The sequence below is a fragment of the Saimiri boliviensis genome, chromosome 17, assembly GCF_048565385.1.
Source record: "Saimiri boliviensis isolate mSaiBol1 chromosome 17, mSaiBol1.pri, whole genome shotgun sequence".
Lineage (NCBI taxonomy): Eukaryota > Metazoa > Chordata > Mammalia > Primates > Cebidae > Saimiri > Saimiri boliviensis.
The window spans coordinates 1964758-1978305 of record NC_133465.1 but is presented as its reverse complement, the minus strand read 5'-3'; the positions used below and the strand labels follow the sequence as shown (position 1 = coordinate 1978305).

At 46.1% G+C, this 13548-nt stretch overlaps 1 protein-coding gene across 12 annotated transcripts in view; it reads right to left on the bottom strand.

Moving 5' to 3' along the window:
* Window positions 1-3897: 3897 nt before the first annotated feature.
* Window positions 3898-13548, bottom strand: part of SYNRG (synergin gamma) — a 95564-nt gene continuing 85913 nt past the window's right edge. For 9 of the 12 annotated variants that reach the window (XM_039476169.2, XM_039476173.2, XM_039476174.2 and 6 more), the window contains 3 exons: window positions 6259-6369; window positions 5894-5929; window positions 3898-4521 (listed from right to left, as the gene is read on the bottom strand). In XM_039476169.2, coding sequence (XP_039332103.1) covers window positions 4390-4521; window positions 5894-5929; window positions 6259-6369 — 279 coding nt within the window. In that variant the 3' untranslated portion in view covers window positions 3898-4389. The remainder of the gene's footprint in view (window positions 4522-5893; window positions 5930-6258; window positions 6370-13548) is intronic. The other 3 variants (XM_039476171.2, XM_039476179.2, XM_039476180.2) reach the window with 1 other exon arrangement.

The window sequence follows — 13548 nt, the reverse complement described above, 5'->3', positions numbered from 1 at the left end:
CACCCTGGTGGCTGGGCTGGAGGGGGATGACCGTGCACGCTCTGACCGGGGGTGCTGGTTTTGGTTTCCTCTTAGTGGAGGGCCCTGAAGCAGCATGTCCTCCACCGGAGAAACTGGTTTTCAATAAAAGGTGCCTCTGCTTGACTAGTAACCACATACGAAAATGCCCTTAAACTAAACCTCAGAATAAGAGATAAGCAAATAACAGTGGCTCTGTTTAACACTGGGAATGTCACTCACTCCGCTGCTCCTGATAACTGGGCAGCACCGCTCATCAGGTACATGGTAGAAGGTAGATGAACTCACCTCTGTCCCACTCCTGGGTGCTTTCCACGGGGTGCCTTTCTTCTGGCTGGAGGGCGGCCTGGGATTCTGCCCGTGAACCCTGTCACGGCACTGCTTGTGTGGCTTCGTTTGTCAGGGAGCTTGTGGCTTGCTCACCAGAGGAATTCTAGGTTTTTGGGGGTCAGTTTTGGCAGGAAGCCATGTATATGCCAGTAGCTACATATTTAGACAAATATCCTCCAGATTTTACCTGGTTTGTGGCAATGTTTTTTTTCATCTAAATTCTACCTTTTCTTGCTTGTATACCCCTGGCCGCCCATTCTTATAAACGTGCATCATTATTCTCTAAATAGGAAAATTAAAATGAAAACAATTAAAATTATTAATTGTTTCTATGGGAAATCAGAGGAACCAACCGATGCTATAAGATCAAAAATCAACATCATCATCGTCATCCAGGGAGGCCCTGGCTGCTTTAGTATGAGGTTCAACTTTGAGTCTGGAAGTTTCTGAATGAGAGCCACTGTCCTAGGGCGAGAAGACACCTGCTAACAGATGTTCTTGGTAATAAATGAAAATCACCTGTAGAATTCCTGGAAAGCAGCAATAATGGGGCTGTCACTGAGAGTTCAAACATGGGAAGTCGAACACCTTTGTAATCCAAGTGTGTGGGCCCCTGTTCATCCTAGTGAGTTGCATCTACGTGAAATCAACCCAACGAAGACAAGACCAAGAAAAAGTCTAGTAGCCTCACATCCTTCTATACTTGTATTTTGGTTAGTGAAAGTTTAACAACACTAACTGTTCTGGGCCTGTTCTGTGATTTCAGAACAGACCCTGAAAATACTTTAAAAGTAAAACTTTATAATATCTAAACATATCAATTAGAGCAGTTATTAAAATATAAACAAGGAAAAAAACATACCATCTTTTAAAATACAGGAGCAAATTCCACATCAAACAGCAGACAATGCATTTCGCTATAGGCCACGGCATTCACTGGTTAATAAAGCCACAGCTACAAAGTAATGAGATGTCCCACATGAATACTTTAACCACTTACGTGCACATCAACATATAAATGATGGAATTAAGTAAAAGCTTCATTATAATGATATAAAAAGCATGTGTCAAGTGGCATTTTTCTCCCAACTGTTTCACTAGAGCTTTATTTCCTCAGCCTTGCAAGGAGTGGGCTTTTCAATATTGCTATTTGGTGCACACTCATCTGAAGAAATAAATACCTTAAACATAAAAAATACAGGTGGCTCACACTGACATTTGCTGGAATGGTCTAGAGCAGGCTACGGTGCTCCCTGTCTGAATGGCAAATGTCTGAAAATGTCAGAGTTTATTAACTGTTCACAAAGGAAGGCATGTGACCTCGAAGGTGTTCAGGGGAATTTTTGTAGTGGTCCCCAGTACAGGGCCAGCATTTCCTATTTCTGTAACATCAAGCCCCTATGATCTTTCCAAAGCGGAAGCACACATTAAACAGGCAAAGACAAGACACTTTTCAACAAGACCCCCCAAGACCCTTCAAATATGTCTTTGTACACAAAATATGCAAATAATTAAACACACACAACCCCTATGAAATACTAACTAGTAACTACAGGAAAAATAAAGCATGGAAAATATCCTAATATATCCAGTACCTATTCTAGCTCAAGCATGTCCAGACAAAAATTAAATTACACACTAAGCCATAAAAATTTTAAAGGCAAAACATCCCACCAAAAAAAGGAAAGTGCGTATTAATCGCCATTCAAGCAGTGGGGTGAAGCCGCCGGCACAATCCACAGTATGGAAATAAGTAACCTTGGTTACGGTTTCCAGGGACAGTGTCCGTGTCCCACGCTCCTCGGATCCTCATTGGTGGCATCTAATTAAACATTTCAAGTATTCAACAGATATGAGAGGTACTGAATACTTTCCATAGCAAAGGCTTGCTTTTGTTGATGTCTGCTGAATTTCCCTGTGGCACCTCCCAAGGAGTGACTAAGCCTATCGTCCTTGGTACTGAGGAATTTTATCTGAGGCATTCTGGAATTTCTCAGAAATAGAAACCAGTCCAGTTAACAAGTGAGCTTACTTTTTAAATGTCGATACCAGTCCACTGTGACGGGATAGGAGTCTACAGAGCATTTTGAAAAGTTCCAGCGCTATAAATTCAAACTGGGAAACTTTTTTTTTTTTTTTTTTAAGAGACAGAGTCTAGGCTGGAGTGCAGTGGCACGATCACAGCTCACTGCAGCCTCAAACTCCTGGACTCACGCAATCCTCTCACCTCAGCTTCCCAAGTAGCTGGGACTACAAATGCCCACAGATGCACACCACCGTGCCAAGCTAATTATTTTTTATAGAGTCGGGGTCTTGCCAGCTTGCCCAGGGCTGGTCTCTTAACTCCTGGGAAACATTCTTACTGCAAAGGCAGATTCTGTTGTCATAGTTCTGTTACGAAGTTTATAAGGTCAATTAGAAGCCTGCCGGCATTCATGGAGCTGGTGCTGCCCAGAATCAAAGCACCAAGGCCTCTGCAAAAGCCTGCCACTTCAGAGTGAGGTGTCTCAGTCATGAACAGCCAGAGACGGTATCATCGGGAGCCAGTGAGAAAAGTGTATCTCTTCCCAGTGCCCCTTGTGCATTCGGGTATGCAGAAGGTCAAGCGGAAGCCTCCCCAACAGCTGTTTAATGAAAACCTTCTACACCTTTCTTGAAGAACACGGAAAAGCTGTAAGATGGAGCAAGATAGAATTTATCCTGACGGGGAAAATAAATTATGTAAAAGCAGCAATTATATACACAAAACCAACTTTTTCAGTTTAAAAATAAAAGCTAAGTCTAGGTCAGAGAGCCGAAGCCACGCAGAAGAAAGGAAGGGAGACTGAAAAACCTTTTCATAAAGCGCATCATCAAAAGTTCAGAGAGGCGTGTGTCCTAGATCGCTATGTTCCTCCTAGGAATAACACAGCGCTCAGCCACTGGGCTTTTTCCCTCTAATTTTATGCATTCAGATTAAATGGCAAAGAAAATTCCCTACACCGGGAAGCAGGAGCTTTTCCATCTAAAATTCAGTACTATTTCTCAACGATTTCCTTCTACTTCTTCTAAGTCATGTATCTACCCCATAAATATACATCTTGCTACTTTACACTAGGCCGAGAACTCCACATTTTCACCCTGAATTAATTTTCAGGTTTTTCTCAAGATACTGCTGTGAAGTCAGGCAGTGTTGGTCCCTATGCAGTCGTCTCTGGAAATCTGGAGTCAGGCCACTGCCAAGAGATTTCATCCCACCGCCTTTCCGAACCTCGTCCGAGAAAACTGCCGTCGCAGTCTTTGCATGTGGCAAAACGGGTTTGCAGGGAAGGCTCCTCGGGGGAAGGGTGTTATCCTGATACACAGGATTTGGGCCTCCGTCAAAATGAGCATTCTTCACGACAGCAGAGTGCCCAGGCCTGTTTTGGAAAAAAGTCTTGATAGTTGACAGAAATAAAAGTAGAGAACTGGTTCAGTTATGACAACAAAGTTGGTGAAAGCTACCCTCACCTGCCTGCTACCATCCAGGGGAGATGGGCAGAATCTTCTCTAGAAAAAGCAGAACGTCAGTTTAATCGCAATTTCCCCTTTTTATTCATTGCAGACATTAACAAACTAAATGCAGATACACGCATTCTACTGCACAGGACAGTAGGCGTCCTAGATAAGAACAAGCACTGGCTCGAAACCCTCGCCCATTCCAGTCCCGCACAATAATTTATTTTTCTTCAAATGTCAGTTCTTCACAGTTTCAATACTGCAGCAGCAAATTATTCCTTAGATCAAGAAAGCTACGGTCCATATTTTAGAAGATCTTAACAAAAGTAGACAGAAGTGAGCAAACTTCGGGTGCCATGTGCAGTTTGGGTGGGACAATTTTACCTCCGATCCCGAAGACCGGCTGTGGGAATGACTGGACCCTGCAGCGTCCCCCATGCCTTGCGGTGTTCTTCACCTAGAGTCACGGCAGCCAGCTGCGCAGCGTTCGCATTCTAGTTATTGGTCCCTGTCACCCCATGGGGTGTCACAGAAAAAAAAGCCAATGCTTCACAGAGGAGTTGTTCAGAGCAGGTCAGGCAGGACGAGGCCAGGAGGCTTTGGTTCGACACAGTTGATCCAGAAGTTGGCACAGCTGGCGTGATACTGGTGCCCTCCATAGGCCAGCTTGAAACTGTCGGATTCTGAGTTGAATGCCTGCCAGAAATAAACAGAGATGTGGGGCAAGTCAGGCTTTTTCTGTATCTAAGAGCTTTTCAGCAACCAACATGTACATCTCTCCAGGTCACAGAGGCTGAGGCCAAAATGGTACACACACAAAAGCTGAGCGGGTAGCTATGGGAATCCAAGAGAGAGGTTTTTTACTGCTAATTAAAGGTATAAAAACTGTTACCACTAAACCTAGTTTCAGCAAAAGGCGGCCAAATCTTCCATGGAAAAGGCAGACAGAGGTCATGGGGCAGAGGAGGGTGAATCATGATGATGGGAACTAAGGTAGCCCAGGGTTGTGGATAATTTCTACCCCTCACTGTGCTGAAGCAAGCCCTCCTCCTCCCAAGGCCGGCATCTGCCTACAGCATGCAATCCTATACATTCCTGTGCTGAGCATAAGCCTATCGTGACAAAAAATTACAGGAGTCAGAGAACAACAGATAACAACTCTCAGGGTCTAATGTCATTGGGAGCTAGTTACTGAATCTACATTACCAAAAAATCCAAACAGGCATAGAGTTCAAAAATGAAATACCTCGGAATGAATGGGCATTGAACACATAAGAATTATTTCCAGATGAGTAGGCTTACCAGAAAGCTACAGTCAGCCGTGGAAAAGCAGTCCAAATCTCAACCCCTTCCTGGGCTTAGTTTTCTAACACACTGCAAATAAACAAAACTCTAAAACCCAATTTGCCTTTTTTTTTGGAGACAGAGTCTCACTCTGTCACCTGAGTGCAATGGTGCGATCTCGGCTCACTGCAACCGCCACCTCCTGGGTTCCAATGATTCTCCTGCCTCAGCCTCCCAAGTAGCTAGGACTACAGGCACACACCACCAGACCTGGCTCATTTTTTTTTTTTTTTTTTTTTCTATTTTCAGTAGAGATGGGGTTTCACTATGTTAGCCAGGATGGTCTCGATCTCCTGACCGTGTGATCCACCCGCCTTGGCCTCCCAACATGCTGAATTATAGGTGTGAGCCACCACGCCCGGGCTCCAATTTGCTTCTTGTCTGCCAACAGCTAAACAGCTAAATCCTGAAGTCCTCTGATCTCCTGTGCGTCACTACAAGTTCCAGCCTTCCAGAAGTTGTTTATTCTCTTACCTCATTCATCACAGAGGAAAATAATGGCAACAGCAGAAGCCAATTATGAGAAACAAGCATGCAAATAAGACAGAAGTGGACCCACACAAATACATTAGTTGACTAAATCAAAATTATGAGACTAAAAATGACTCAGTGAAGGATTCACGATTGGAACAGTTCAGGATGGCAATGGATGGAATCATCCGATTTGCCTTCCATACTCAAAATTCGGATGGAGACGCTAAGATAAGGTGTAACTGGTTCATACTTTTTTAGGATGTTCTTCTGCAGGCTTCTCTTCTTTCTGAAATAATGTTGAAACCATAGGTCAACAAAATTCCCAGAACAGGGCCTCTGGCCTCCAAACACATCCTTACGGGTTCGCCCTTCCCTCCTGACCATCCCACAGTGCACAGGCTGCTGCAGGCACCAGGGCGCCTCCATTCCCCGCACAGCTCCCCACCCGCCGCCGCCCACCCTGCTCTCCCGTGTCCGCTCCCATCATCGGCTTTTAGGACTTGAGAAAATCCCCACCTCTGGTCACAAGCTTTGCAAAAGTGGGCCAGATGAGGTGGTCCCGAGTTGCGTCAGGGAAGCCCTCTGCCATCTGCAAGGGGAGGCTACGTGACTTACCCGGCTCCTTGAGTCCACGTTTAACAGGCACACGCCGCAGGCAAGTTCCTGAGCGTTTTTAATCCCAGGCCGTAGCATGCAGGAGGAAAAATCCAGCGAGTTCTCATCTGGCTGTGAGGATGATAAGACAAACGGGTAAGAAGTCCAGCGAGTCCATGAGCTGTTCGCTTCACACTCCCTTGTCACTCACCCCCAGTAGGTCTAGCGGCAAGTTAAGAACTCTCTAACGCCACCACTATCAACATGAAACTTCCCAAACATCTACTGAGAACCCAGGTGCTAGGAAAGCCGGCACAAGTAAAATATACCCTCTGGCCTCTGAGAACTCGGTCTTGGGTGGGCGCCCAGGGGAGCCAGTGCAGTGCCATGAGTGCTGGATGTGCCTACTTAGGGGAAGTCTGGAGTGCCAGGGCACAAGGGAGGGGTACTTAGCCCAACATGAGGAGGGAGGGGCCTGAAGCTGGAGACTGCTTCCTAGAACTTTTTTTTTTTTTTTTTTGAGACAGTGTCTTGTTCTGTCACCCACAACCTCTGCCTCCCAGGTTCAAGTGATTCTCCTGCCTCAGCCTTCCGAGTAGCCGAGATTACAGGCGTGCCACCATGCCTGGCTAATTTTGTATTTTTAGTAGAGACGGGGTTTCACCATGTTGGTCAGGCTGGTCTTGAACTCCTGACCTCAGGTGATCTACCACCTTGCCCTCCCAAAATGGTGGGATTACAGGCATGAGCCACCACACCTGGCCAGCTTCCTAGAACTTAGAATCACCTTGATAGAGTCTAGATGGGAACTGCTAAGTGAAGGGGATGGGGCTGGGTGAGGTAAGGGAGGGAAGGATATTCTATGCGGAAGCAGCAGCATGGGCAAAGGCCTCTGAGCTCAAGACGAGGTATGGGAAGGAATCTAGAGGGTGGGGGCAGAGACCAGGAAAGGAGGAAGATGAAGCCGCAGCATGAACCTCAAGGAAGATAAGAAACATCCTGGAAGCCACTAAGGGTTCCAACTAGATCACGACAGGCCCAGGTTCGTATTACTGACAGATAATATACCGCCTATGCTGCAGAACAGGCAATGAATTGGGGGGTGGCAATCCCGGGGCCTCAGCCAGAGAAATGGACAGGTGAAGGCTGCTAAGGCAGGAGAATGACCAGGCCTGGCTGACCTGTTGGAGGTGAAAGGTTGCAGGGCCCGGGCAGCTGAGAAAAGTCACCACAATGAGACATGTGAGAGAAGGACCAGGCTTGAGGATGGAGGCTGGGGAGAAGAGATCAGTTTGGTGCAAGCTGAGCTGGAGCTGCCTGTGGGACAGCGAAGGCCACATGCTACAGAAGCAGGAGGCTGGACATACACACAGGCCTCGTGCTTGTGGACAGATCTGGAAGTCACCAGCTACAGACCATAAATAGAACAGCAGCTAATAAGCCCTTACTTGGACGGGCACTATACTAAGCTCTTTACATGCATTATCTAATTCACTCACCAAAAAAAAAAGTTAAAAGGGTACGTCTCAATCTTGGAAAGCCGTCCATTTGCTCTGTGGCTCAGGCTGGAGTGTAATGGTGTGATCACAGCTCACTGCAGCCTTGACTTCGCGGGCTCGAGAGATCCTCCCACCTCAGCCCCTCAAATAGCTTGGACCACATGTGCGTGCCACCATGCCCAGATCATTTTTTGATTTTTTTGTAAGATGTCTCCCTATGGTGCCCAGGCTGATGTTGGACTCCTGGGCTCAAGTGATCCTCTCAAAGTGCTGGGATTACAGGCACTGAGCCACTGTGCCCACACTTTTATTTATTTTGAGATAGGGTCTGACTCTGTTGCCCAGGCTGGAGTGTGGTGGTGTCATCTTGGCTCACGACAAGCTTCTGCCACCCAGGCTCAAAGCGATCCTCCTGCCTCAGCCTCCCAAGTAGCTGGGACTACAGGTGTGCACCACCATGCCTGGCTAACACATTTCTTTTTGAGACAGTCTTGCTCTTTCACCCAGGCTAGAGTCCAGTGGTGCAATCTCAGCTCACTACAACCTCCACCTCCCAGGTTGAAGCAATCCTTCTGCCTCAGCCTCCTGAGTAGCTGGGACTACAGGCATGAGCCCCCACACCCGGCCACACACTTTTTTTTTTTTTTTGAGACAGAGTTTCGCTCTTGTTACCCAGACTGGAGTGCAACGGCCCGATCTTGGCTCACCGCAACCTCCGCCTCCTGGGTTCAGGCAATTCTCCTGCCTCAGCCTCCTGAGTAGCTGGGATTACAGGCACGCGCCACCATGCCCAGCTCATTTTTTGTATTTTTAGTAGAGACGGGGTTTCACCATGTTGACCAGGTTGGTCTCGATCTCTCGACCTCGTGATCCACCCGCCTCGGCCTCCCAAAGTGCTGGAATTACAGGAGTGAGCCACCGCGCCCGGCCAACACTTTTAAGTTTGATCTGTACTAGTAACATTTTCTCCATCACTTTTTTAGCACTGAGGGATTTCCTCAGTGCTAAAATAACTTGAGACATACATAACCCTTTTCAGGTGGACAACAGTAAAATTTAAGAACTAGAATGTTTTAAGTATTACCTCTATTTTTAATATAATTTATTTAACTGCAAATTCATATCATTTAATTTGTGTTTGTTTTGTTTTGCTTTTGAGCTAGAGTCTCACTCTGTCACAAAGGCTGGAGTACAGAAGCATGATCGTGGCTCACTGCAGCCTCAAACTCTTGGGATCAAGCAATCCTTTTGCCTCAGCCTCCTGAGTAGCTGGGACTAAAGGTGTGTGCCACTACACTGGGCTAACTTCTTTATTTTTAGCAGAGATGAGGTCTATGTTGCCCGGGCTGGTCTAGAACTTCTGGCCTGAAGCAATCCTTCCATCTCAGCCTCCCGAAGTGTTAGGATTATAGGCATGAGCCACTGCACCCAGTCTTCATTTAATTTTTAGTAATAACTACTTAACACTACTTGACAAATGGCTCATAAAATTCCTCAACATTTAACAATCAACTCTTGCAAGCCAGTAAGAACTGGCTCTAACACCCTAGTGCAACAGAAGGAAATCTTAGGTGGGAGCCTACAAGTTGAGGAGTTCCTTCCAGAGGGCTTATCCTCGCTCTCCAGCAGGAGGTGGGATCATCAGCTGGGTCTGAAAACGGCAGTAGCCTTGTGAACGCCAAGCATCAAACTCGTGGTGGTGTGATTCTCTCCACCAGCACACAGGGGTCAAGGTGGGGGTGGAGAACGTGGACGGCTGCACTGATTCTGGTTGGGTTCTATCCACTGAGTATGACGGGAGGGAGTGAGTAGGGATGCCCCATGCACCGTGCAGAGTAAGCAGGTGAGAAAAGCGAAGACAGAAGAGGGTTGAAAGGACCCCAGTGAAAGAGACAATGTCCTGTCTTGAGAACCAAAAACAGGAGCACTGCCAGTGAAGAGTGAGACAATGGAGGGCTGCCCATGTGTCTCAGGAAGTTAGATGTCTGAGTCCGAGGTTGCACAGGTGCAGCACAGTGTTTGCTAAGACAGCCCACCGTGATGATGCGAGCAGGCGGCTGAAGTGCAGGAGAAACAGTGGCCTGTGCTCCAGGCGGTCAAGCATCTGTGGGCCTGGCATGGTGGCTGTTTGTCCTCATGGATACTGAGGTGACCCAGGACGATGGCAAATTCCTGCCACAGTAACAGCTACATTTCCCATAGTTATTCCAGTCTGAAACCATTGAGAAGTTTACACATCGTTTTTGAGCAACAACGCAAAATTATATCATCTGTATTTTTCCTCACCAGAAAAGAGATTTCTCCTTACAAAAATAAAAATGTGTAGATTATGTATGATGTTCCCCGTTCCATTCTAATTTGAAATAATAAACCATGAACTAGCACCACAAACCTTTCTTAAACACATTTGAGCTAGATCCATTGAGACCAGAGCTGGGGAAGGAAGAACACACGGTTTTCAAAGAAAAGGTGAGGTGTCTGTTTCAACTGTGTGCAGGGGACTCTCATGTACGTGATCAAAGTCAACTTACATGGCCTTAGTCAAGTCATAGGGTATGTTTCTTTTTCTTTTTTGAGATGGAGTTTTGCTCTTGTTGCCTAGGTTGGAGTGCAACGGTACAACCTCGGCTCACCACAACCTCCGCCTTCAAGGTTCAAGCGATTTTCCTGCCTCAGTCTCCAAAATAGCTAGGATTACAAGCATACTCCACCATGCCCAGCTAATTCTGTATTTTTAGTAGAGATGGGGTTTCTCTGTGTTGGTCAGGCTGGTCTCGAACTCCCAACCTCAGGTGATCCACCTGCCTCCGCCTCCCAAAGTGCTGGGATTACAGGCCTCTGAGCCACCACACTCAGCTGTTTTCTTTCCTCTCTTTTCTTTTTAGTGCAACCATGGTCACTGTGGTCAAATGCAGAAGAGGCAGGCACTACCACTTGCTTGTACTGCAGTCAGTCATCTGTAAAATGTTAACAATTTCACTTGCCCTACACCTCTCTCCCATTTATATATATTTCAGATAAACATAAAACATGCTCTGGAAGGGAAAAAGTTGTCTATATCATTATCACCATCATTCACTTTGACACATAAACTCTCAGCAAGCTTTTTAAAGAGGTTAAAACATAGTCTCGCCTCTGTAATCCACATTATAGATAGTCACCATGTTACTGAATCAGGGCTATTTGAGAAATAGTTAGAATCTGAGAAAACTCTGAGTCCTGAAATCAACCAAGAGAAGCCCCTTAATATCTGTTTACCAAATGCATAAGGAAAGCAAATGAAAAGGTCATACTGTAATCTCCAATGGAAACCAAGGCTCTGCATAAATGACCCTGTGATCAAATATGCCCTCTACAAGTCACCTTAATCATCTCTTTATTTGGCAAGTATTTCATGCATTTAGTAAATATTTTAAAATAAACAGATATTATATATGGCCTATTGACAATGACTAAGTCCCAGTGTCAGACTGAGACATGTAATCCTGAATCTTTAGCCTACAATAAACTGCTACAATGGTGTCCAAGAAGATCCTTGTTTAATTTTTTTTTTTTTTTTTTTTTTGAGATGGAGTTTTTGCTCTTGTTGCCCAGGCTGGAGTGCAGTGGCACAATCTTGGCTCACCACAACCTCTGCCTCCCAGGTTCAAGTGATCCCCTGCCTCAGACTCCCGAGTAGCTGGGATTACAGGCACGCGCCACCACACCTGGCTAATTTTTTTTTGTATTTTTAGTACAGATGGGGTTTCTCCATGTCGGTCAGGCTCATCTTGAACTCCTGACCTCAGGTGATCCGCCCACCTCAGCCTCCCAAAGTGCTGGGATTACAGGTCTGAGCCACTGCCTGGCCAAGAAGAGCCTAAGGAAGAAGAGTTTGGTAGTAATTAGTGTTCTTCACCAATCTTCCTCCCCACCTTTTTTTTTTTTTTGGAGGTGGAGTCTTGCTGTGTCACTAGGCTGGAGTGCAGTGGCATGATCTTGGCTCACTGCAACCTCTACCTCCCGGGTTCAAGTGATTCTCCTGCCTCAGCCTCCCAAGTAGCCATGATTTACAGGCCTGTGCCATCACACCCAGTTAATTTTTGTATTTTCAGTAGCAACGGGGTTTCACCATGTTGGCAAGGATGGTCTTGATCTCCTGACCTTGTGATTCATCCATCTCGGCCTCCCAAAGTGCAGGGATTACAGGCGTGAACCAATCTAATCTTTCTGCTTTTTAAGGAATGGTAGGATTGGCCTTCCCTGCCCTCTTTTCAAAATCAGGCATAGCCCTGTAACTTGCCACAGTCAAACTGAGCGAAAGTCAGATGTAGGCCTGGTACGCAGTGGCTCACACCTGTAATCCCAGCACTTTGGGAGGCTGAGGCAGGTGGATCACCTGAGGCCAGGAGTTGGAGACCAGCCTGGCCAACATGGCAAAACCACATCTCTACTAAAAATACAAAAAAATTAGCAGGGTGTGGTAGTGGGCGCCTGTAATCCCAGCTATGTGGGAGGCTGCTACAGGAGAATAGCTTAAACTTGAGAGGCGGAGGTTGCAGTGAGCTGAGATGGTGCCACTGCACTCCAGCCTGTGTGACAGAGCAAGACTCCATCTCAGTCAGAGTGACACCTTTGGGAGGAGGCCTTTAAGACCAATGTGCTGTTTCTCATGTTTCCTTGACCCTCCATGGTCACCAGCTATGTTCCACATGGTGGAGGCTCTGTCAACCTGGGTCCGAGTAAGGAGGGCATGGCACAGAGCCCCCTGCCAACTTAAGATGGACACATAGCTTGAGCAAGAAATAAAGCTTTGCTGTTTTATATTGCTAAGACGGAAGAAGCTGTTTGTTACGGAAACATAACCTAACCAGGTTCCATAAGCAATTACAGAGCTTTGGTACTGGCTTTGCTACAACGTCTTATATAATCTTTCCTACTGCTGCTGTAACAAACTAGCACAAACTTAATGGCTTAAAACAATATAAATGTATCCTTTTACAGTTGTGGATTTCAGAAGTCTAACATGGGTGAGCAGGACTGTATTCCTTCTGCAAGTTCTAGGGGAAAATCTGTTTCCTTGCCTTTTCTAGCTTCTAGGGACTGCCTCTGCATTCCCTGGCTTGTGGTCCCATCTTCAAAGATAGCAGGTAGCATCTGCCACTCTCTTCTCTCTGATTCTGTCACATCACTTTTCCTCACTCTTCCCCCATAAGGACCATGTGATAACACTGGGTCCACCTGGGTAATCCAGGATAATTTCCTCAATGAGAGACCTTTAACTCAATCCTATTTGCAAAGGTAACATATTCACAAGTTCCAGGGCCATGGGCAGCTTTGAGGGAGCCGACATTCTGTCTACCACAGCCACCTTCTATCACCTGAGGATAGCCATGCAGAGGCATAGTAAAGATTCTGTCTCTAGGCCAGGCGTGGTGGCTCACGCTTGTAATCCAAGCACTTTGGAGGCCAAGGCGGGTGGATCACCTGAGGTTGGCAGTTCAAGACCAGCCTAACATGGTGAAACCCCGTCTTTAAAAAAAAAAAAATTCTGTCTCTAAAACATTGTGCAGATGTTTTAACATCTAAAACATGTCAAGATGACAAAATGCTATCACCATAAAAATAAACTATTCTCTTGATATGTCATAGCAACAGGAGGCAAGTACTCTGAAATTCACTGGTCAATTTCATATTGAAAGGAAGTACAAAAGAATTCATACTTCACTGAGGTGAAGAGTGAGATCAAAGAGGCTGTGTGATTGCCAATTGACTAAAATTCAGGCGAATAACAGCCTTTTCTCTTCTTAGATTTTATATGGCAAAAGTTGAT